Here is a 25669-nt window from a genome sequence, read left to right as displayed (position 1 = left end):
CATCAGCATCATAAGCAACATCTGCTTAATGCAACATAAAACTAAATAACGTTTTCCACAAAAGCTGTTTTAATTTCACTAAACTGAGGGAAAACAGGCAAGAAGAAATTCCCCGGTGCTGGACGCTATGCAAGCAACATGCTTCTGCAGTTTTATGGCCTGGAGGTCGCAAGGTGTGGCGGCGATGCATTTCCATTTTACAACTATTTCTACGGCTACCTGTAGCTGCCATGGAAACATATGCATACTCTATCCCCATCCCAACCAAAAAGGCAACCACAAACCTCCAAAACACACCCTTCCCTTAATCTCCACCCAAATTCTCAAACAAACCCTATTATTAGTGTCTTCAGACCAAACATTGTAGAAGAGTTGAAAGTTATGATGTCATTATTTATACTATACTAGTCTCATCGTCATCGTGGCTTTGAAACCATGTTGTAACCATGCACTGGCTTTCTAATAAAAAGCGGACCGAGCAAACCCTGCATGAGCTCCCTGAACAAGACCCTAGCATAAAGTTAATTAGCTTAAAAAGCTAAAAAGCTCATTAACGTTGGGCCAAAAGAGCTGGTCAGTACTGGTTTTAATTATCGGTGCGATGAGTGGTTTAATTATACTGACTGGTGAAGATCAGTAAGGGTGAGGGTTCATGTGACTCACATGTGTGGTAACTGTGTGACGTGTGGTTCTGATTCCAAACCTTGAACATGTTTCAGGTCCTTTAACTGGCAAATGTTTCCTGTGAGCCGATAGTTCAACTGGCGTGAGTGCGGAACATCCTAAAATCTCCACACAACTCCCATAACTCCTCATAATTCTACTGCCTTACTGCTGAAGAAGTACGTCCACAATACAGCTGAAAAACAGTAAGGTTCGATCTTAATGACTTTAGTCATTTAATGCAATTACAAAAGCTCTGCATGGTCTAATAAAAAGACCAACGAATATCTGACGACTAATTTATTTATTTAAAAACAATAACATTTTTCCACCAAATAAATTTGATGTGCGTCACAATGCTGTGTACAATGGCGCACAACTGGTACTGCGGGTGGTTTCACTGTGGTGTCTGTCTGGGCTTCCCGTGAGCTCCAGGGCAGGGCGGCTCAGCCCAGTGTTGAGCTTATAGAGAGTCTGTTGCTTCTTCACAGCTGTCTGCCGCACTGGGCCGCCTGGGGGGAACCCCTCCCTTCCTGCTCCAGAAATGGGAAAAAGGGATTTTTTTTTTTTCTGCACGCATTTTGATGAATCGCTGGCATTTCTTCCCTTTGAATCTCGCATTTTCTTAGCATTCAAAGCGCACTCCTTTGTTGTCCTCTCTGTTTCTCTCCTTGGTTGTGGGCAAAACAGCTAGAATTCATGCTGGTCAGCCTACGCCTGCTTTTGTTATTCTGACGCATTTCATGTGGGGGAGATATGGTGATCTTCTGCCTGGTTTTAATCTCTGTAGATGCTGCTGTGCACACAAGAGTTTAGCTGGTGATGGCTTTTCCTTTTCCTGGGATTCTGAATTTGCACAATTCTCCAAGTAGTATCCTGCATATTCATAACAATAACTAAAACAAGACATTTTAAAATTTGGTTATATTCCTTGCTTATTCAACAATTCTTTAAAATATGAATAGGTAAAACAGAATCACCTTTTCTAAAAAATTGTTCAGTTCGTTGTCGTGAAGATGAATGCAGGCTCACCAGCATTGCATTCAAGAAGCTACTTCCTCGAGTGAATCATGTTGGCCATGAGGTCATATCTTCCACAGAAAACCCTGTGTGAAACAGACTGTAGCGGACAGCAGACTGGGCAGTGTCCAGCCTGAAACAAGAAGCACACAGAGATTATCTCAGCCAATCTTTGGAGAGCAGCAGAAGCCTGTGAAGGGTGGGGCAGAGCGGGAAGAGATGAATGTAAAAACAATACGGCCTAATGAAATTTGGGTAAATAGCACCTTTCATTTGGAATTCCAGCTGATGGGGGCTCTCTAGTTGGAATCATGTAATAAATTGAGCCTCCTGTGTAGCATGGGGATCCCACTGACATGCATTTCGAACAGCCACTCTGTGATCAGCAGAGAGCAGCGGTATCTATGACTACCAGCATGATGCAGTTAAACGTGAGTAGGAACTCAGGCATTTAAAAGCATTTCGGGCATTGTGGGGTTGGAGAGAATCTCCTTAAATCTTTATAGACTTTATATTTGGCCGTGTATGTGTGCATCTTTAGAATAGCATATGTTTTTTTATTATTATTAGAATGGAGATTACAATAAATCTGGTCTTGGAACAAGAAAAAACAATTTATGTATTCATAATTCGACTGAAGCCTATTCTCGGAATTACTCAGGAAATGCACGGTATGGGATTCAGTCATTATTCCTGTGACAAGCTTCCTGTATTACAAGGTTAACGTCCATTAGCTTCAAATGAATCATGTCACAAGAAGTGATTCATACATTAATGCAAAACACAAAGGGCACTTATATTTTGTGTTCTATCCTGTTGTTGTCGGCTCCCTGTGCTCAAGCCCTGAGAAAGGTGTAGGCTTAAAAAATATGTTTCACCGCCGCCTGGAACACAGGAGACGGTGTAGGTAAAATGCGTTTGCTCTGAACTGCTGGCTTTACTTCGTGGGCCATTCTTCTTCCCACCGTGTGGCACTGGCCCGAAATTAACCAGTGTCTTCTGCACTGCATAGCCAGTGAACCAGCCTCACCCATGACTTACCCGGCCACAGCCACGCCCAACAAATCTCCCAGCAGGCCCGTCCAACCTCGAGTTCTTGAGAATTCTTCTCAAGAGAGGAATTTAGCCTGAGGTCAGAATTCTAAAAAAAAGGCAAATGTTACAATGAAGAAGTTGTTATTTTCTGACATGATAATAAGAACCTGCAATGACATAGGACAACATAAATATAATGCGTAAAGATCTACAACCGACAGGCAATGTAACGTCTTTCTTTGCAAATGTGCAATAAATTGTGGGCTATTCTGCTGCTTGGAGTGCAATTTGTAGCGCATGAATAGACATAGGGACAAATACATGAGAGGATTCCTCGTTTGCAATAGAGGAAGTACCGTAGGGACATAAGTTTGGTCAAATATTAACCAAGCCACAACCAATCAGATGTGTTGACCATCAAACGGCGAAACAACAAGGTTGTGAAAAGGAACCAACCACTGGAAAAAGCTGCTCTGATATACATGGGGATAAGTTAGCGGTTGTTAGTGATTTACATAGACAAGGGCTTTACTGACACACATTTGCATGCTTTTGTGAGGGAGAACAAACAGACAAGTTGTGGCAACCTTCACTGACTGAAGTCAGAATCAGTTTGGGAATGAAGTTTCGTTCATGTGCTGTTGATGAAGGCTGCTGGAAAACTGGAGCCGGTCATAATGGCTAAAGGTGTGGATCCCTACTTCAGTCCTTTACAAAGTCAGCTCAAATACATGCAGATCAATGATTTAGTATTGACAATCTATGCAGTTTGCATGTCTTTGGATAGAGGGATGGAAGCCATTTTGTATGATTGCTGTTCTGTCTCCACAACTAAAATTCAGGATCAGGGATAATATGCCTTGACATGCAAAATTGCTTTGCACAAACATACAACTTATTGAACAAAGCTTTTCACTCTAATGCCTTGATGTGTTCAGCATACATGCCCACGTCATTTGGATTCATCAGAAAAATGTTTCATATCCACAACTTGGCTTGAAAGCATCACTCAGCACACCAGGCTGGATAAATTTGTCTTCTTTCTCCACCTGCTGGCCGCTCAGGAGTGGCATACTGCTTTCCACTTAAGCTGCAGGAACAGCTTTATCTCATGCAGCCAATGTGGTAACCTGACACTCCCCCCTCTATCTACTATTAAAAAACTTACACTAAACTTTTTACACTCTAGAGGGCAGGTTTCTTTATGGTATGACCTGTTTGTGGAATCAACGCACAACATTTTACAAGTCTATAACAGAAGAAACGTGTGCAGTAGTACAAACCCAGACCATTAACCACAAAATGACCTCAATATAAGTGGTTGAGTAGACGACATTACCCAAGCAAAGCTGCACTACTTTAATCCAAACATTCGAGACTCCTGTTTCAAATGCAAATTACAAAAAGCATCTTTAAAAAAGAAAAGTGAAAGTGAAAAACTGCAGCACAGCACACACAACGAATCACCCATCACCCTTAGTGAGCAGTGGGCAGCGATGGGGAGCAGTGTGTGGGGACAGTGCTTTGCTCAGTGGCACCTTGGCAGTTTGGAATTTGAGCCTTCTGATTACGGGACTGCTTTCTTAACCACTAGGCCACCACTCCCCCACTTTATTTTGCCGCATATGTGAATGCCCACAAATAATGTTATTTTGGGAAATGTATGTTTGTGAAAGTTAAGGGATGTATAGCTTGTGTTTGCTGTAATTCCTGCCAATTTTTTTTGGAAAATAACAAATAGATGAGCCAAACTAGATTTTATTCTATACTTTTTCATTCATTTATATAGCTGTGCATCTGGTGCATCTGCACCATGGTGTTAAATATGTTATGCTGGCCATGCCTTAAAGCTTCATAAGCAATTTTAATGTTAGCAATATTTGAAATATACTGTGTATGTATTTTTTTATATACATTGTTTTATCTTCAGCATGGTGATATGTCATGTTGGTCATACCTTAAAGCTTCATGGGCAATTTTTATGTTACAAATATTTTAAATATACTGTGTATAAATTTTTTTATATTTAATTTTTTAATCTTCAGCATGGTGATATGTCATGTTGGTCATACCTTAAAGCTTCATGGGCAATTAATCTCACCACTATTTGTAATATTAGGAACCAACTATTTTTAATAAAATAATGGTTAAATGCATTTTTAATAAAAGTTAATAAAAGTGCATTGAGCTTTAAATTGGTTTAAAACTATGTGTGCAAGTAGTGACACTATATTCCACTACACCATATTTGTAAAACAATATGTTATTATTCTCCTGTTTGTTCCAATCCTGGTGTCAGTGTCAGCTCTAAAACTGCAGATAACAGATTCAGAACCAATTTGGAAGCAGCGTTTTGATGGAACAAGACCTTTCAGAGAACAAAGTCTTGTACATTCCTCATTTTATGCACTGTTACATGCCTAGGCCCATAGTGTTGAGTTGATGTGTTCGGTTCGGTGACTGTGTGTGTGTGTGTGTGTGTGTGTGTGTGTGTGCAGGATTGTGCGTGTGTGTGCTTTCCTGTTTAGGCTGTTGGAGGGGAGGAGCTACATGATGACTAGCTCCATCCATTTCATAGACATATCAGCAAAAGGCATTTAAGGACGCCTCTAGTCAGCAGGCAAGGGCTGAGAACTTTTTGCAGAGAATTGCTTACATCACGTGTGAAAGAAAAACAGGCCCAGAGAAGAAATTCTAGAAGATGCCTCGATGTAGTAGAGCTTGAGTCATAACTCACATGACTCACATGGTTGTTGCTCCAACCTGTTGCAATGCATTTTTTTTTCAACAGTTTATTAGCAGTTCTGTGCCTTCTGAGTCTCTGAAGCTGTGTCATTTTTTTATTTAATTCTCTAATAAGTCTTGGTCTACAATATACTATATTCCATTGATCACTTTTACCAGAAAATTCAATTTTGAGTAATTTTTTGAGTAAGTTTTTTGACCACCAAATGAACATCACCCCCCTCAACCCAAGACTGAGGTGCATTAACATGTTTTAATGATTAACATTAACATCATTGCACACCACACTTTATGTACACTTTGTATATAGGATTTAGTTTTTTGCCTATTTATTTCAGTAGATATAGTTATTTATAAACAGCACAAACAAATCCACAACTTGTAAAATAACACTTATACACGCCCTTGCACATCGTTGTTGTTTGTTGTTATTGTTGTTGTTGTTTTTCTACTCTGTACTTGAGAGACACCATCTACCGGAATCAAATTCCTTGTATGTGCTTGCACTTACTTGGCCAATAAATACGATTCTGATTCTGATGATAAGAGTCGTATGCCCTAGATTTCTGGTGAAATACTGCCCCCTATGTTGTGTAGTTTAAAATTCCTACACAATGAACATCGCGTTAGACTGTGAGCAGTGCCTAGTTATGAAGTTTTTGTGGCACAGAGTAAGAACTAGTGACCACACCAATGCTTACCAATGAAGTGGCACTCGCTTCTGATTGGAAAGGTTCGTATAAACCCGATTTTTGACTCCTCTGCCTAATGTATATTCACAGAAATGTTGCAAAGAATACATGTTAATGTTTGATGTGTCATGCACTCACCAGTATTGAACAAAGTGAAGTGGCATTGTGATCATTCTGGAAGTTGTGGCCTAGTGGGTAAAGAAACAAATCCACACTCGAATCCCAAAACGTTGAGGTGGCAATGAGCAAAGCACGGTCCCCACACACTGCTCCCCGGGCACCTGTCATGGCTGCCCACTGCTCACCAAGGGTGATGGTTAAAAGCAGAGGACACATTTTGTTGTGAACACCGTGTGCTGTGCTGCAGTGTTTCACAATGACGGTCACTTCACTTTAATGGTGAGGGCTTTTGATTGCACTCATCATTGCACTCATAGCTACATGCTAGCATCTGCATTCCTCCCTCAGGGTGTAAGTCTTGGCATGCAGTCAAGTGAAACTTGTGTTTTTTCTTCAGTTTGACATCTTGCTTTAAGCAGAATGAAGATCGTTTTTGGACTGAACCACGCTCAGCACGGATCTCAGCCATATTTTTACTGTGCCAATAAGTTCTTCAGAACGCAAGCTGCTGATGAATATTAACCCCCATACTAAGAAAAATTACATGTTTCTGCTAGACTAATGCATGTCTTACAATGTGGCATCAGTGCTGTAGAATTGTCACAGAAATGTGACAGGAATGTAATTATTGGTTTTGATGGGTAACGTACTCCATACACATTATAATTCAACATTCATGACTTTCTTTGAAAGTGTACCTGCTCTTATTAGATGATCTAATCCCAGATGGGAAAAGGAGACATTTACACTTCGCAGTGTCGTTTGTGTGAGTATTGCCACTCCGGTAACCTGTAATTGACTCGTCTATTTGGCAGAGGGACAAGTGAAACTGCTGCCTGTCGCGACCTGCCCTGCCTTTCTGGCCAGATCAAGAGTTCTCCGCGTTTTCTTCAAACTCACACCCTCAGAATATGGGGTGGCTCCGGACGATTTAGGGGGATTAAAGGCTGCTGATCAACTGACGCAGCGCTCCTCCTCAAATGAGCAAACCCAGCCCTTCTCATTTGGTGTGGTTACCCACCAAACCCGCAGATTCAAGTTCAAGCTCTTGATTTGCAAGTGTACATGAAGATGTGGTCTTGGGTGTTGTGTTTCATGGCGACAAGAAAAGAGCGAATTCAAACAACTACCTCTTTACTTGACTGCAAGTTGTAGCGAATGTCCGTAATAATTATTTTTTTTTTGCATAAATGTCCCAGTTGACCAAGGTTACCGATGGTAGGGTGGATTTCCACATGAAGATCAACAGGGCAAATAAAAGTTGTCTTACCTGTTACTCTCTTCTGTACATTTAACTTTGCACCTGCTGTCAGTCACCAAGTAACCATCGTGTCTACATCTCACCTTTAATGTGGTTCAATTAATACAAATTTTAAAATACATTTCTATACTTGAAATTCAGCTTTCTAGAGTGTAACGTTCTACTCCCTTGAAATTGCCAGCGACTGCTCGCCACAAAAAAACAAAAAAAAAGATAAAAATCATACCGTACGCCAGACATCCCACCAACTCATGGCAGTTGTTCTCAGGTCGCACTGTGCAACATGCTAAGGCACTGATGCCATTGCGTTGAGTATTGTGTGTGTGTGTGTTTTTTTTTACAAATCACAGCCCCCGAAAACTTGACTGGGCTGAAAAAGAGGCTTATCCAGGTGAGAGACAGGAACACATTCTATCCTCATCCTGCCTGGCAAGTTTACGTCGCTTTAACCTTCATGAATCACCATGTGTCCTCATCCAAAATACCGGAAGCCGCAGGCTTTTTATGATCCGGACCAATAAATGAAAAAATTAGCCATTGGCCTATATGTGCATTGTGTGTGTGTGTGTGCATGTGTGTGCGTGCGTGTTTGTGTGTGTACCTGTTTGCATGTATAATCTCTCAGGGCGGGAGTAAAGGATTGAGAAAAGTATCAAATGTGGGTGTTGACGGTGCCACTCCTGTTTATCTTCGAGCAAAATCTGTTAAGCCGTGTTTTGTTAACTTCCAAAATTTGAGTGAGGTGCAGCAGCAGAACTGTAACAAATATGTAGGCGATATTATAAGATTTTGGTGTCCGAAAATGTTCAGGACCGGTACATCTTTATTCTATCCATCGATTCATTTCCTAAATTTGTTTATCAGGTGAGAGTTTCCAGAAACCTGGAACCCATCTTGTGTAATTGCTTTGTTTCACATTTGGTTTTTTGCTACAACTTGAAAAAGATGTAAAAGCAATAATTTATTTAAATTGCAAAATGTCTTGGAAGAATTATTTTTAGACCTGTGAGAACATAGGAGACTTTGTGACCTTTGTGGAATGCTGTGTGTTCTGTCTGATCACATTCCAAAGCAACAAACACTTACCTGTGAACATGGACGTTCTCACAGGTTCCTTCAACCTTAATATGTATTTACACCATTCTTACTCGTACTGAAAACCAACAACATCATTTACAATGGCGGCGTATGTTCCAAGGAACCTATATTTTGTTATATTGAAGGAAATCGCCATCCATTTCTCCTGGTCAGTGGTCCCAGCCGGCTCTGTGCTGCCAAGTCCACTCGTTCTAAGCCCGGTTGGGACCTGGGTCCGTTATAGTGCCCTTTTCTCAAAATATCCAGTACCGTCTCATCCTTAAACTTTCAACCTTATACACAACATTTAGCTAAGACTGCTCCACCATGCACACGTGAAACATTGCTGCAGTACCTTTCACTGTTCTGTGTCTTTTTTTCAGATTTGGTTCGTAAATCAGCTCTCGCTCTCTAGCCATTAACAGTTGTGTCTGTAATTTTTGCAAAAACACATCTTAACTTTCACAAAATGACTGACAATATGCTGCTCATAATGAACAATTGGACAGTCAACTTGTCAGACCTGAACTGACCCAAATAAAAAGAAATCGAAGCAGCCTCTAACTCTTAATCAAACACAACGGCAATACCGCCAAGCGATTACCAGCAGCCTTTGACACATGTACGTAGCACAATGAATTCAGTTGACACTCATGCACGAGTCCCTACATCACGGATTAGGAGGAAAGTTGTAAGTGAGTGCTCCTCAAACAAAGTCCCATGAAATATCTTCTGTTGACAAGTGTTATTTAATATCCTGCTGTCTGAATATTTGTTTAAAAGTGGCAGCCCGGCGCATTGCCGATGCACAATTTCACACCTTGCACCGTATAATGTGATGTTAACCTTATGATGTAAAGATTATAGTATACACACATCATATATTATGCTTCAGAACGACAACATGTGGGGGGAAAACTCAGTTGCCAGGCATTTGTATTTTGTGCCAGCAGAGACTGGGGCATCTGGCGGAAACGTGTTTAAACCTGCGGCCGAAAAAACAAAGGGCGCAGTTTCTCAAAGTTACTTTATACCCAACTTGTGACATTTAGCTCAACATTTCATCAGCTAAGGTTACCATGCAAGGAAAAATGTATCAGAACTCGGAATTCAAACTGTACTGAGAAAGCCGATACGCGGCTGCATCATGCCAACTACACTTGTGTCGCAGGAAAACCTTTTTTTAATTAGCCGGCAGAGGCTTAATTACCTTCTTCATTTACATTCTGTCCCTCATTTGTCACCGTTTGTCCAGTTCCAAGAAAAAAACATATAAAACATGTTGCAGCAAGTGCCATGCATGAATTCAAGTCTTAAATCTTCTATAATTCCCATGATGTGAAAGAAGTATATTTACATTTACATGTACAGTTAAGGCATTTGGCAGACATTTACATTTACATTTACAGCATTTATCAGGTGCCCTTATCCAGAGCGACTTACAACCAGAAGTTACAGGGACAGTCTCCCTGGAGCAACTTAAGGTTAAGTGTCTTGCTCAGGGACACAATGGTAGTAAGTGGGATTTGAACCTGGGTCTTCTGGTTCATAGGCGAGTGTGTTACCCACTAGGCTACTACCACCAGACGCCCTTATCCAGAGCGACTTACAACGTGCTTTCAAGTTACCATCGATGAAGTGATCAATTCTGATTCACTAGGACCCCTAACTATGAATTCAATCTTTTATTCACTCTGTTGTAGATTCTGTACACAAATTTCATCTAAATATTCTTTAAAGAGGAAGGTCTTGATATATTGTGCAACCGTGGTTCGAATATGTTTTATTTTACATTTACCAGACGTCTTTATCCAGAGCGACTTACAATCAGTAGTTACAGGGACAGTCCCCCCCTGGAGCAATTTAGGGTTAAGTGTCTTGCTCATGATGTAAATATTTGATATAGTTCTGTAATTACTATTCCAACTCCTTTCATAGAACAGCTTGTTAACAGGTCAGTCAGCATGAGTCGATGTTAAGCAAGGTTCTGATGCTGATACAAGGCTGAAGGAATTAGTCCGCTCGTATGGTAATGAGCAGGAGTCGCGTCGATGGACGGGGGGGGAGGAGCTCTCGCGATGAGGGTCAGCGCTGCCTCCGCTTCGTCTGCCTGTTTGCACTGTAAGCAGAATGGGCCTAAATGATAACATCTTCTCAGCAAAGCTTTGGCAAAACAGCCCAACTCAGCACGACCATGTCTCCACCTGGCCTGTTTGTTTGCACCTCAAAGAGCACTAAATATTGGCCTCCATGTACACAGTGTTTAAAACACAAAGCCACTTTATCGGCCTGTTTTCCCTTCAGATAGGTTTCGTCTTCTTAATGGTACATAAAAAAAAAGCCCCCTGACCTAACACGAGACATGCCGTATATATCCGCATTTTTAATTTGAACGCCCATCCAGAGTCAGCTGATCTATACGTGGGTTTACTGTCTACGAAGGACAAATAAAGGAGGTGGTCGGGACAAATGGATCAGATTTGCATGTGATTTTCATGGCATCCTGGTTTTGTTGAGCATGCCTTCTGTGGTGCAGGCACGTAACGACAACCGCCAGGAGCTCCAGGACGAGGAGATGGAGGGATGAGGAGGGTGGGGTGGGGGTGGGGGTGGGGGGGGGGGGGGTGCTGCTTTGCCCACATTTAGACTGTTGGTTCCCATTACACAAACACACAGTTCAAACAGTCCGTCACCGCATCCTGGGAAAGCTGCTAACTGTCTAGAGCCGCATGAAAAGGGCGTGTTTCGCCATTTCCACAAATTCCTCAGAAACACGCTATAATCGCTGTAAACATGAAATAATTACACAAAAGATCCCGCCTTTGGAAAAGCCTGCTAGAGGATGTGTCCAAATCCCCTAAACATATTTAAGGGAAACCTCTCTTTGTGTCTTATTTGTTTAATTTAAGCATATTTCTTTGTTTTGCGGTCGCATATTAACTTCTTCCTGTTCATGCCTCCTGAATCCTCCTCGCCTGAATCAGCGAGCGGCGTCCTCTGCTCATCCTGTGTCCAGACTGCAAATATAAACAAGCGGCCGGGAGCGGCAGGTGTCCCTCCTATGGGATCCATAAACAGTAACCAGGACGCTGGCCCTGGAGGGGCCGGGCGGGGCCCCTGTTTGTGGACTCGTCGTATCACCTCGGTCGTGTCATCCCCGAGCGCTGCCGATGGCATCTCCTAAACCCTCTCGAGCTGAGGAGCATTTGTCCGCTCCTAATCCCACCTTAAGTGGGAGCTGCGAGGTTCTGCGGGACGCGAACGTCCCTCCCCGCGCTCTCACCGTCCAGAGGGAATGAACAGGGACACGTCGGGCTCCAACCAGCCTCTGCTCAGGGGACATGGACGGTTTTTAAACAAGCTCCTTTCTTGTGAACATAAACAAGAAATTTGTGTATTTGCCCTCCGAGCTGGTGCCCCTTGACCCTTTTCCAAGCATATGCAAATCAGGCTTTAGGGTCCTGTTCTCTCACCTCTGAAGCTCCAGATTAGAGTGGGTGGATGTTCCTATATATTTTTGTATATTATTTTGTTACTGTTAAGAAACCCTCATTTCTCAGCCAGTGATATGAAACGCCTGGAGAAATGTCCTGCAACATCGTGAGATAGGTTCTTCTTCAGAACGGTTAGCTATATATTCGTATATAATACAGGTATACATTTAAATTTACAGCATTTATCAGACACCCTTATTACAATCAGTAGTTACAGGGACAGCCCCCCCCCCGAAGTGAAAGTGAAGTGATTGTCACACGTGATACACAGCAGCACAGCACACGGTGCACACAGTGAAATTTGTCCTCTGCATTTAACCCATCACCCTGAGTGAGCAGTGGGCAGCCATGACAGGCGTCCGGGGAGCAGTGTGTGGGGACGGTGCTTTGCTCAGTGGCACCTCAGTGGTACCTTGGCAGATCGGGATTCGAACCTTCTGATTACGGGGCCGCTTCCTTGACCACTAGGCCACCACTGCCCCTGGAGCAACTCAGGGTTAAGTGTCTTGCTCAGGGACTCAATGGTAGTAAGTGGTATTTGAACCTGGCTCTTCTGGTTCTTAGGTGAGTGTGTTACCCACTAAGCTACCACCACCCTATAATATTATTGTGTGATTATTTTGTTACTGTTAAGAAACTTAGGGGCGATGTGCCAGACCCTCACTTCCCAGCCAGTGATATGAACCGCCTGGAGAAAAGTCCTTCAACATCGTGAGCCAGGTTCTTCAGACCCGTTAGCTAAAGGCGTCCGGGCAGGAATGTGACGGTGTGAGCAGTCAGAAGGGCATCGGCGGACACCGTTAGGCTGAAGCCATTGTTCTGACGGGACGTTAATTGCCCAAGTCGGCACATTTAACCAAGCCCTCCGCGGGCAGCCAATCGGAGCTCGGGCTGGGCCGCGTTGGCCCGTAGCCCCGCCCCCTCCGACAGGTGTAATCCAATCCGATGGCCTGTCACGGGCAAAACCGGCCTCGATTCCGAGTATAGCCCAAAAAGCGAGAAAAGCCAACAAAACCCGTTCCCTCAGACACAACCTCAGCGTGGCCCTCATCTCAATACGTTCCTCGGGAGAAGACGTCGGGTCGGAATTACAGAACCAACTAGAAAGTCCAGTTCGACCAACCGAGATGTCACAAGAGCATGAAGGGTAAGTGTTTTCACTCGCCAGGGCAGGATCCAGAGGAAGCGCAGCCGCAGAACCGGCACCATAGAAATAAATAGCTTTTTAAATTTTATTTATATAGATAGATATATAGATAGATAGATATCAGCTGAATGCTTTTTTTTCGGAGAGGGCTTCCGATTCAAAAAGTTCCGAATGGCAATGGAGTCATTTTTTTCTTTAAATTGTGAAAAGGTCGAGGTTAAAGAATAAAAAAAAAAGCCCCGACTCTCCTCTCCGGTGTGGGGCTGGCGGAGAAAGCGCCCGTCGTGTCCCGGCCTGTGGACGGACAGGTGGAGCTGCACCTGTCGCTCGGCGGCGGGGCGGGGACGTACGTCGCTTTTTAATATTAAAACGTGGAAATTCCGCGTCCGCCGTCAGATTTGTTTTTTTGGGGCGATATTTCGCCCAGAAGACTGTTGACTCGCGTGAAATCATACACCCCTGAGGCGTTGGCCGTTCCCTCCACCGAAGGAGGTGTAAACTTGCCGTGAATGTCCTTTAAAAACACACACACACCTTCGAATGCCATTCAATTATCGAAAATCGAGCCAAAAAAAAAAAGCTTTTAAACGTTTTACAATAAACATAACTCAAGCTCACAAGTACAAAACTTCCCACAGCGTCTGTGGATTGTAACGTTGCGCCGTTTTAATACTTACGTGTTGGTACGAGTTCATAAACGAATTCTTCATTGTATGCATGATTATTATTAAAAAAAAAAACACTTTGGACGTATGATCACAGATTTTTGCGCCCGGCGCCTTTTTTGTTTTAAGCGCCTTGCGTGACTCGGAATAACGGATCTATCGGGTTGCACATTTCAGGTCATTAGAAGAATGGCACAATCAGATATTATCTTACCCATAATCCGTCCAAATCGACCGCTTGCTGGACAACCGAGTTCTGTTTTAGCAACTCCGGAGGAAAAACGGGCGTCTGCAGTTGTTAGAAGCGTGTAAATAATTATGGTAATCGAATATTTAAATGCCCAAAGAAAGAGGGGGGAAAACTATTAGAAACTAAAGAGAAATTACAGTCAAAGTCGTTTAGAGTCGATCGCAAAAAAAATTAAATTCATCGTTATTCAAATGATTTTTTTCAATAAAATAAGGTTTACTACACTTTACACAAATTAAATAATAAATCTTATATATTGCAAAACTATCCTATAATCTCTCTGGTAAATCACGTGATTCTGTAACAGACGTTTATTTATTTTTTTTTATAATTTTGCTCTGGAAAAAAATTGATTGTTCAAAAAATTAGGGTAATAATTCCAGACAAAAATACAAAAAGGCCATCAACTCCGACAACAGCTGACATTACTGGAATCAAAACTAATCATAACTAATTTCCCCTTCACGCCATGTTGTTTGCTCAGGCTATCGATCTACGTGTGCCTGCGTTTGTTAAGTGTTAGATAAATGGACGGTGACAATGACGATGGGAAGGAAACTCGACGTGAATTCTTCTAGAACAGGTTCTTAAAAAATCAACAGCACCTCCCTTGTTGAAAACAGGAATGCTGAAAGAGATCCTGACACCAAGATTACCAGACAGCAGTTCAACTGCTGAGCAACTTTAGGCTTCATTTGTCATTCTGGCAGAGCCAGTAGAGAATCTTGTCAAACGGGAAACTTTTTAACCTTTGCAGAGATTTGTTTCTCAATCAAGTCACTTGCACTGAGAATGGTAATGAAGCGTGCTTTTGAACAGAAGGATGGTTCTGTTCCATAGAACGTGCTCAAAACATGTTCTATAGTGATGCCTCTGTCTTAACCATCCCACGCAGCAAAAGGGCGGTGCTTGTGCCTCCAAACGACCCTGCCTACAACCAGCATCGGCCCTTCACCAAGGAAGACGAGGCCTGGAAGTCCTTCCTGGAGAATCCGCTGACTGCAGCCACCAAGGCCATGATGAGCATCAACGGGGACGAAGACAGCGCTGCCGCCCTGGGCCTCCTCTACGATTATTACAAGGTGCCCGGTTGTTTCGCTGCCAGATTCGGTCTTGTGAGGCTCAATAACACACGCATGGCCTAAAATGCAGCTGGACAATCAGACAGAGCCAACAGTGTGTGACACCATTGGATGTGGTCGGGCCAATAGACGTTGTGTTTACCTTCCCCAGGTGCCCCGAGAAAAGAGAACAATGCAGCAGCAAAAGACAGACGTCCTGGGCTCTGATGTCGATCCCAACAAAAGGTAGTGTCCTCCTGAAAGCTTTGAAGAGGGCTCTGTGTTGCCAATGTCAGATGTACGCTCAGGGGATGAGACCACGAATGGGCCGTGCGAATGATTTCCAGAGGAATCGAACGCTGATGTCGTCACTTTGTTCACACGGCCTGTTCGTGTTTCTGTGTTTCTTGATACAAAAAGAGAAATGATGCACAATGAGCATCTTCTGCAATGTAGCTGAAAATACCTTACTGGTCCAAAAGTAAATACGGGGCCATTACGAAATTTTTTGACTTATACTTTTGATTGATGCCTTCTGTATATATGTCTGATAAACCCTATTGACCACGTTTTAAGGATGCATTTTGACCTCCTTTGCTCTTTTTCTACCAAGGAATCTGATTGCTCAGCTCCCTGAGAGCTCCATGGCAACAGCAGACAACAAAGTCCAGTTGCTGAAGAACGTTCCCTTCAACATCATCCTCCCGAGTAGCCAGCTCCCCCAGGAAAAGCGGGTGCTGTTCCCGTCTCCGGACACCACGGTCACCGTCTCCATCGCCACGGTGCCCAACTACCCCATCAAGGCAGAAGGGCCGTCCCACAACTTCTCTGTGACCGTCCCTGGGGGTCACTGCTCGGAGCCCGACAGCCACAGCGGGGTGTTCACCCGCCCGCTCGCCCATAGCCAGTTCAGCCCCAACACCCAGCCCCGCACCCCCGACTCCACTTTCCCAGAGACCTTCAAAGATGGACCACAAGAGGTGTGTGGGGATCAAATGCTCTCGTCACATAGGAACGCACCTCACGTCCCTTCCTCCCGACAATATCCCATTTACTCCGGCTTTTGAAGCCATTACTTTGCTCGGCCGTCCCTGTTTTATTTGAACATGCCAAAATAGCGGCTCGCATGTCATTATGCCATTGTCTCGGCAGCACAATAAAATGCTGCATTTTCCCCCTCACAATGGTGCAGCCTTTTCTCTCGTCCCCTTTCTGTAGTAAACCTGGAGGGGGATTACGTTCGAAAAGGGAAACCCAACAAAAACCCTCACTGAGAGAGAGCCCGGTGGCGGGAGGGGAAGTGCTGGCGTCTCCCCTGGGAGCGCGGCCTTGCGTCGTCTGTTTGTGTAAAGCCGACCCTCTTGCCTCCCTTTGTGTGCCACAGGTGTTTTCCTTCCCAGCGGATCTCCAGTTACGGATGGCCGCCATCACCCAGGACGAGTACTCCACTTTTGACACCATGCTGGGGTAAGCTGAAGTGTGCCTGAGTGTGGCTTCCTTCAGTGTCAAACGGTTGGTTAACGTCAGTAGTCCCGGTTTATCACAACTACCGCAACTTCTTTACTTCTCTGTTTCCACAGAAATAACTTTGAATATACACTGGAAGCGTCAAAGTCCCTTCGTCAGAAATCAGGTGATGGCACAATGACCTACCTCAACAAGGGCCAGTTCTACCCCATCACTCTCAGGGAGGTGGACAGCGGCAAGGTCCTGCACCATCCCATCTGCAAAGTTCGGGTAAGGCGGCAAAGTCATTTGAATAATGCTGTCGTCGCTTGCGTCGACGCCCCCTCACGCCCCCCCGTGACGTTCTGTTCTGCAGAGTGTGGTCATGGTGGTCTTTGGAGAAGAGAAGTGCAGAGATGATCAGCTGAAGCACTGGAAGTACTGGCACTCCAGGCAGCACACAGCAAAGCAGCGGTGTATTGACATTGGTAATTACCCCCACCCCCCACCAGCCGTACTTCGTGCCGCGATCCTTCAGGACAGAATAACAGTGCTTGGTTGATGTCGGGGTTTTTTTTTTTTTTTTTTTTTTTTTTGGTAACCTGCTTTCGTTAGTAACCCGGCCACCGGGGACAACCTGGACGGTTGATCTGCTGTGGTGACCCCTGATGGCAGCAGCAGTTACTTTCATATGGTGCCTGGTGGACTTCTTATGTGTGCATGGTGGGGTTTAGGATTCTTACACAGTTACAAATATCTGGTCTTATGACCAGAGGACGTTTAAATTTTAGATGTGAAATTAACTTACGGGGAAAAGTACAATAAAACTCAGTTCACTACACTATTATTTAATAAGAGTTGTGTGTTGCCTTGACATAACTGAACACCTCTTAATGATGAAAGGTCCGCTGCTTCACTCATTTCTGTTTGTTCACAGCTGACTACAAAGAGAGCTTCAACACGATCAGCAACATTGAGGAGATCTCCTACAACGCAATTTCCTTCACATGGGACATCAATGAGGAGGCAAAGGTAAGGAAATGTCTGGCACCACTAGATCTTGTGCGTCCTGATTTACTTGTATTGAGTTCTCTAAACTCATTAACTCAGATAACTAGATAACGGAGTGACTGATTGTGTTAGTTGCAAAAATGGGTATTATTCAACTAAAACAATCAGCCCTTTTTGCCAGTGTGAAAGTGGCCATTGTCAGGATGTCTGTTCCATTCCTTCCCAAGAAGTCGTGTAAATCCTGATGGAAAATCTGACGGAAGACAAGAGTGTGACTTCATAACACCACCATTTTCCGTTTAATACCTCTTAGCCTAAATCCGAGCCAATGTGTCACACTTAGCAGGAAGCTCTGGAGCAAGACACAAAAAAAAGAGCGCAGATGGAAGAGAACAGGGTATGACATGTGATAAGGAATCCCATTAGATGGGTACACTCAGATGGGCCCTTAATTTCTGAACAAATGAATGCATATTTCCCTGCCACTGTTATAACTCTTCAGAATTCATACAGTTATGTAAACATGTGTATATATAAACAGACATCACGGCGTCAGCTCTTTGTTGCCCGTTCGCAGTCGCTGTGTTTTCCCAGCTCCAGGATGTGGATCATAAGATAGCCCCGGGGTCATAGGATGTTCATCCGTGTGCTCTGTGATCAGCACACTATCTGTTTGTCTGAGGGTTAGATCTGGTGTAAGGTGTCAGGGGAAGAGTGTAATAGGAGAATGTCCAGAGTGAAACAGGGATGGAGTAATTCTGCCCTCTACTGGTGAAACTGAAAAAAAAAAAAACTGACTGTCTTTAACAGCTTTACGTTTTGGAGATTGGTCAACTTTGTCATTCATTAAAATGAATGACATGGTATAGGTAGTTTAGGCACTCTAGGCACTTTCGTTATGTTTACTGTGAACTTTAAATACACAGCGTGACTCTCTGGTCATTTCTTATGTGCTATTTTAAATTATTTCGCTCCATTAATTGTTTTCCAACAGTATTGTAAAAATTGAACTGATGCATTGGCAAAGATCAACCACTAGATGGACCGCTTTCATTGCGTCCGTCCTTCATATGCTACTCACAAAAGTGCATTTCTTGAAAGATGCATTAAACACGTTTAAATCATTATGTTGCAATGCTGCTAATTTAGAATTACATGAGAAGCTTTGCTTATGCTTTTTATCGAAGGCCAACACTTGATGTTGTTATATTACACAGCTACTCAGCATCATTACACTGGGAAGCTTCTGTTGAGTTCGTATGTTAAGAAGGTCCTCACCAGCCTCCGCTCTCCCACAGATCTTCATTTCAGTCAACTGCCTGAGCACGGACTTCTCCTCTCAGAAGGGGGTCAAGGGTCTTCCCCTAAATCTGCAGATTGACACCTACAGCTACAACAACCGCAGCAACAAGCCCATCCACCGGGGCTACTGCCAGATCAAAGTCTTCTGTGACAAGGGAGCCGAGCGAAAGATTCGCGACGAGGAACGCAAGCAGTCTCGCAGGAAGGGAAAAGGCCCGGACGTCAACACCAACCTGGGGAGCTGTGAGTGCACAAGCCAAAGACCGGGCCCTGCGCATCCTGTCCACAGATGCTAGATTTGCCATTCGTTCATATAATTTTCTTTCATGCTTTTCCCCGTTGAAGTTGTGGACGTGAAAGTGCCGCTCGTGCACAAGCGCAGTGACATCACCCACTTTAAAATGATGACCGACCTGGAAACGCAGCCAGTTCTCTTCATCCCAGACATCCACTTCTCCAACTTACAGCGCCACGTGAGTCACACACCATGATGGGCACATTCGGGCGAGTGCTTCAATGTGGTTTCGTTATTTTCATGTGCGTACAATGATTTGTCAATCCACACAAAAGGGAAAATTGTGGCGTAAATTGTGCAATTCACGTAACAGTAAATCTTGCAAGACCATATAACTCCCCAAAGCTAAAATGGGATCAGGCTGTGATTTCGTATCAGAGCCTGTTTGCTATCACTGTCGCTACTGACATGTACAGCGAGCAAGCCTTGCTTTATGGGGCCATAAAGTGATTTGTTTTTCTTTTCTGAGCATTTGGTCATTTTCTGAGCATGTGGACGCGGTGTGGTAAAACATTTTACAAATATGCCGAACGGCAGCTGGGTCAAGGCAACCTGGGGAGCTGAATCGGTCATGTATATATGGGGAGTTTGCTGTTATCTGAGTGGACTCTGCTATCCTTGGGAATCATTCCCAAGGATAAGGCTCTGCCCACATGGGTCTGGGTGTGCTGCACTTACTATAGTGGATTATGGCTTCACATCTCCATCTCACATCTCCATTTTTTTTTTTTTTTTTACCTAAAGAAGGTGCTGATGTGGGATGCATTTTATGTTTCAGAAGATGTATAAATGTTACCTTTATAACGATCGATGCAGTGTTGATGTTTGGACTGTGTGGCAAATATTTCGTGTTGAGAGTGTTCAGATGTGTGCTATGGTGGACATGTGGTACATTCAGTCCTCAGCGGTTGCCTAAAGAAGGTTTTATTCCTTCTTTGTGACCTGTGACCCGTCCACCTGCTCAGATTGTTACACATATCTCTTTAGAGTTCACTGATCAATTTTTACTGTTTATTCAGACACATGAAAAAGTATTACTTCTAGGGACAGTGATCGATTATAGGTACAACCAAATAAACTGGATATGGTTGCCAAAAGAGGGTCAATACTTCCATTAGTAGAATTTATCCAGTTTATGGATGTTTTTTCCCTCAAGTGAAAAACTGGTTTTCTTTTGGTCCCATTTCTTTAACCTAATGTTTTTTGTTGCTGGTTTTCCCCTGTCTTCCTAGTCTTTCTCTCCTGAAGATGTGGATGATGGGTAAGTTACTTGTTTAACTGTTGCTAGAATGATTTGCTGTAGCCCTGTTGTTGATGTATGCTAATGAAGCTTGTTATGGCTGATAATGCCTCTGTTGTGTACCTGGGCACGAGGCACTTCTCCTTTCCAATGGTCCTCAACATTGTCTTTCTTCTACAGCTCAGGGTTGAAGAGGTTGCCCTATGCAGGCGAAGATGAATTTGGTTCCCCTCCTAACAAGATGGCCAGGACAGATGAGCCCAAGAAAGGTACAGTGTCACCACTTGGCTGACTTGAGATCAGTTGTAATGCTGCTCATCAAGCAGGATGCTTGACCTTGTTTTAGATCCTGCCCTCTCTTGGGTGGGGAGTTTCTGCAACTTCAGCCCTCCACCTGAAAGTGGACATCTTCCTCACCTAATTGCCCATCACATCAAGCAAACACATAGTTTAATCTAAAATCCCAGTCCAGTATGAAGAGAAATGAAACCTTATATCTGTACAAAAATTAAAAAAACATAACAATGTACTATGAGTACTACTACAAATAATTTAAATGGTAATAATTAATCCATTTTATTAGTATCATCTGACAATAATTCAACATCATGTGTCGTCTCTCCTCCAGACCATTCCCGTATATTTGCCTCTTGGCTTGAGATGTGAGGCGAGCCCTTATTTGATTGGGCTTGTTGCCAAAGGGGGAGCAGTGGGACTGGTGGTTTTGGGGCTGAGTGGGACTGGCCTGTTGTCTCTGGCCCTGGGCGTCGTGATTCCTGGCCACGTGGAGTCCGGGAGGACGGCGGCTGTCTGGCGTTAAGCCTGTCCACTCAGACTGCTGCTTGTGTGCTCTCAGGGCACAAGGGCCATTAGGCAGGTAGCGTCTGTGGTGCGTGGCACCAGCAATAGGGAGAGAGCGCTGTGCGAGGCGTAGGCGGCTGGGTTCAGAAGAAAGTTCTGGTTTGGAGTTGGTTTCTGTTTTCCTGACCACATGTCCCTTTCCCTCCCGCAGTGCTGCTGTATGTACGCAAGGAGACGGAGGAGGTTTTTGATGCCCTCATGCTGAAAAATCCCACACTCAAGGTCTTAGTGGAGGCTGTAAGTAACATTTGATTTGTGTATCTGTAACAATTTTTTAACAATTAAAAAAATATATATATCCAACCCTATGAGTCCCTCGGAGGAGTCCCTCGGATGTATATTAATTAAATAAATTCAAACAAATTATCATTACGAGATGAATAGGATTGTTTGGTCACAGCTGAGCCACTGGAGGAAGTGACCATATTTGTAAGGTATAAATAGCACACTCTTAAAACCATCTACATAATGATAGATGCTGTCAACACAACACAACACAACACAAGACATCAGTACAACTCAACCACAAGGCCAACAAAGATGAGTGGGAAGTTTTTAGGTGGCTGTGACATTGCACAGATAGGTGGTCTTGTTTTTCCAACTCTGCAATTATGATTGGACAGCCACACTCCAAACCATTGGCTATGGTCCTAACTGGAAATAGGAAAAAAAGGCAAACATGCACAATAAGATGTGCCAGTAGGAGAGTCTCCACTTTGCCCAGTAGGGGCGCTCATAGTTTTTAGGGGGAAGTACCTCCAGCCCAGTGATCTCACACAAAACACAGAGGCCACTGCCGGGGCTGATGAGTCTTTAAGGACTTTTTTTGTGGGTTCCCTGGACATCTTCAAAACAACCCAAATCGACTTTGACTTTGGCCCGGCCCCTGGGCTGCAGATAAACCAGCAGGCCTCTGCTGAGACACTTGTGGTGGTTAATAGGTCGAATCCTGGCAGTTAGACATCATGCTGGAATGTACTTATCAAGACCACCAGTTGGGATGTCATGCAGCCAGTTGAGCCCCCTGTGGTGTCATGCAGTAGCCACATTCTGTGGAATGCCATTGGCATTAACTGTCATAATTAAATGTCACAATGAAGACACTCACCCTTCTGACTGTACAGAGCCATGCTAGCCATATGTATTAAATATATGTAAAGCGTATACATGAACCAGGGTTATAACTATAACTTATCCTGTGTATTTCTTTTCCAGATATCTGAAAAGTATGAATTGCCTCTTGATAAAGTGGGGAAAGTCTACAAGAAATGCAAAAAGGGGTAATATGCTCAACCATTGCCAATTATGTAATGAACAATGTGCAGCCCTACTTTTTAAATTAAGTAAATGCAATATTAAAAAAAAATATTAGCATTTTTTTGGTTTTTAATAGAAATGGATATTGCTGTGCAATAAAGTCAGAGCTCTTAAATTAAATTTGAACTGTTCAAGAACACAATGACTCGAATTTGACTTAATAAGGCGTCTTAAAGACTACTATTTGACCTCTTTGTAATCAACATTTTTGCCAGCAGACAATTTCCATCCCTGGCTGCACAAAAGCAAGTGTACTGATTGTTGCGTCACCTTGAACTCTTTCAGGATCTTGGTCAACATGGACGACAACATCATCAAGCATTACTCGAATGAGGACACCTTTCAGATCCAGTTGGAAGAAATCAGTGGCATGTTCCACCTCACGCTCACAGAAATCTGAGAGCCCACGCTTTGAGTGCCAGAGACTGGTGGTTTACATGTCTGTCCAAAGCCCTCGGGATTCTGTATATTCTCTATGATATGCTGTTTTTATTTTACACCTTAGACTATGTTATGATCCTGAATGGTGCATGCAGTATGTATGCAGTAAAAATGAGAAACGATATTCCAGACAGTGCACTCATGATAAGAGTGAAGGAAATGAGGGATTGTAACAGCTTCTGCAAATTTATTTAAAGTGTTTATGTATATGAACAGATTTTTATTTTATACGCACTGCAGTGAAGTTCTCTGAGGCCAACATTGCCCTTACATTACATTAGTCCCCTTTATAACCAGAGCACTGAAGATCTTGGCCTTTTTATGATGTGATTGAGGGCATAAAATAGATTGGGGAACCATGGGTCTAGCTGTAAATAGCAGAGATAGGATAGGCCACTTTGTTCACTGTATTTATACACAACGTCAAGCAGTATTTAGCACGTACTGTACATTCATTTTCAGCATCTCCAAAGCTTTGTTGTCAGTCGGACAGGAGTGTTTGGATGAGTGTGTGAGCGGCAAACATTTACCTAAGTATCATTTGAGCAGATGAGCAACAGTACTCAGCAATTAAAAAAATGTAAAAAGTATTATTAGATCAATTTCTGTACCCTCAGCTGCAGATCTTCAGGCAGGCTTGTTACTCAATCAATACCTCACATCAATACCTTTAGATTAGCACTAAGTGCCATATGTTTCCTTCATACTTTTCTTTTCAAATTTGCTAAGTTTGACTGCTTTTAATACTCTTTTTGTATTTTATTCACATTTTTTTATGGAAGTACTTCATTTGTAAATATTTATTAATAAATAGTTATGGGTTATTTTTTACAGGGTGTGTCAAACAAACAATGCTATAGCTGGTTATGTAGTATGTTGTTTTGTCTCTAATATATATATATATTAGAACATGACCATATGCTGTATTCATGCAAAGAAAATTTTTTGAAGTTATTCATGTTTTCATTCATTTAAGCTACTTCTAGATGTATATCACACATGTATTCTCTCAGACATTTGAAATAAATGCTTTGAGAGCTTGCTGTTGTTTCCAGCTTGAAATGGAGGTGGACAAAAGCAGGGTACCATGCTTTTCACACACCATTTGCACCTATGACCATCTCAAAGTCACCAGTTTGTTCATTTGTGCGGATGAAGAAAACCCCTCACTAGCACGGGGAGAGACACACAAAGGCAGAGCCCAGTTTCGAAACTCGATACTGCTAATAATTGAAAAAAACAAATCAATTTCAATTTTCAGATGTGGTACAAGTAAGAGAAATATTCATTTTTTTTATTTTATGGTTGCCTGGAATCTAGGACAACACAAAGACCTCCTGTACAATTGTACTCTACAGTGTACTGCCATGTCACAGTTTGAGACGTTTGTCACAGGTACTGCCGCACGATAAGATAAATAGCCCTGAAATGCTGACATTTGCCCCCGCTGCACCTACTCAGACCCGTGGTTCTGTGAAAACAGGCAAACCTAAGTGAACTTCCTGGACCAGTGGGATCAGCATTAAGAAAATGGGAGTGCTGGTTAGACTTTAACCACTTAGCCAATTCTGCCGCACTTCCACTGGGAGGGTAGCCCATCTGTTCCATGTTTTCGCAATCTCTGAGTCACACAAATGTGGTTGTTTACGTTCCTCTCTCGTTCTCTCACCATCACCCCCTCCTCTCTCTCTCTCTCTCTCACACACACACACACACTCGCCTTCTGGTCTTTTCTATTTTTCCATGATTTCCTGCTGGAGCTCATTCTGAATGGCGTTCCTTCATTTTGGCTTTTTGTTGTGTGTCACCATTTAACTTTTACTAATGCCATATTACCTGAGTCATGAGATGAGCGTTAGTGAAAAATAATTTCTGGATGATTCCCTGTGTGGTGTATGAACTGTTTTTGTTGGTGGTGTTTTTTGAATGGGTCGAGGAACAAAGTGGAAAGCCCCGTTGTGTGGAAAACTTCTTGGGACTTTTTGTCCCTCTCTGGTCTCAAATCAAGTCACAGTTTGAACCCCTACAGGAAGGAGGGCCGGCATGGCTGTTTGTGACTCCGCTTTGTCATCACTGTTTTGAACGCTTAGTCTATTATGTGGTGATGCTTGTTCACAGTCAACCCACAGTACTTCGTGTCTTTTCATGCAGACGGTAACATCCATTTCGCATGCACGTGGGCGTGGCTTATGGGATTCAAAACGGGACCAGACAAGGGCGCACGAAAACAAGAAGCCAGCATCAGCATGTGAACACCAGTGACATGGAAAAATAGCACATTTGTAAAAAAAAAACATTTTTTAATAATAAAACCCATGGTAAAATTCACATTTGCGGTCACATAATGCACATTTCTTGTGGCTTTCAAGGCTGTTATGTTGGTGCGAGGAGGAACACAATGCTTTTGCCACTAGTCATGAGTCATGGACACAGAAAAAAACATGACGCAGCCACACCCATAGCGCGTCCCAACAGTGTTTGTCTGGGCGGAGTGTCAGTCAGTCTGTCAGCCTCCCCAGCAACATG

The 25669-nt window shown here is 43.2% G+C and overlaps 1 protein-coding gene and 1 long non-coding RNA gene across 3 annotated transcripts; one reads left to right on the top strand and one right to left on the bottom strand.

Moving 5' to 3' along the window:
- Window positions 1-1053: 1053 nt before the first annotated feature.
- Window positions 1054-7855, bottom strand: LOC114797749 (uncharacterized). Its single transcript, XR_003750979.1, has 4 exons — window positions 7763-7855; window positions 2725-2824; window positions 1644-1816; window positions 1054-1559 (listed from the first exon to the last, which is right to left on the bottom strand). It is a non-coding gene; the product is annotated as an uncharacterized LOC114797749 (long non-coding RNA).
- A 5224-nt stretch (window positions 7856-13079) lies between these two features.
- On the top strand, window positions 13080-24185 carry grhl1 (grainyhead-like transcription factor 1). 2 transcript variants are annotated; one of them, XM_028994391.1, is made up of 15 exons: window positions 13080-13254; window positions 15065-15251; window positions 15403-15476; window positions 15844-16210; window positions 16615-16697; window positions 16811-16967; window positions 17053-17164; window positions 17614-17708; window positions 18986-19232; window positions 19335-19462; window positions 20517-20545; window positions 20705-20793; window positions 21537-21622; window positions 22601-22665; window positions 22988-24185. In XM_028994391.1, exons 1-15 carry the CDS (start codon window positions 13235-13237, stop codon window positions 23100-23102), a joined length of 1854 nt encoding a protein of 617 aa, XP_028850224.1. In that variant the 5' UTR covers window positions 13080-13234; the 3' UTR covers window positions 23103-24185. The 2 variants fall into 2 exon arrangements, with proteins under 2 accessions (XP_028850224.1, XP_028850235.1); XM_028994402.1 differs by lacking the exon at window positions 13080-13254 and adding an exon at window positions 13479-14964 and having other exon boundaries at window positions 22988-23102.
- The last annotated feature ends 1484 nt before the right edge of the window (window positions 24186-25669 follow it).

The sequence above is a fragment of the Denticeps clupeoides genome, chromosome 1 (genome assembly GCF_900700375.1).
Source record: "Denticeps clupeoides chromosome 1, fDenClu1.1, whole genome shotgun sequence".
In the NCBI taxonomy this organism is placed as follows: Eukaryota; Metazoa; Chordata; class Actinopteri; order Clupeiformes; family Denticipitidae; genus Denticeps; species Denticeps clupeoides.
This window is presented reverse-complemented; position numbering and strand designations above follow the sequence as displayed.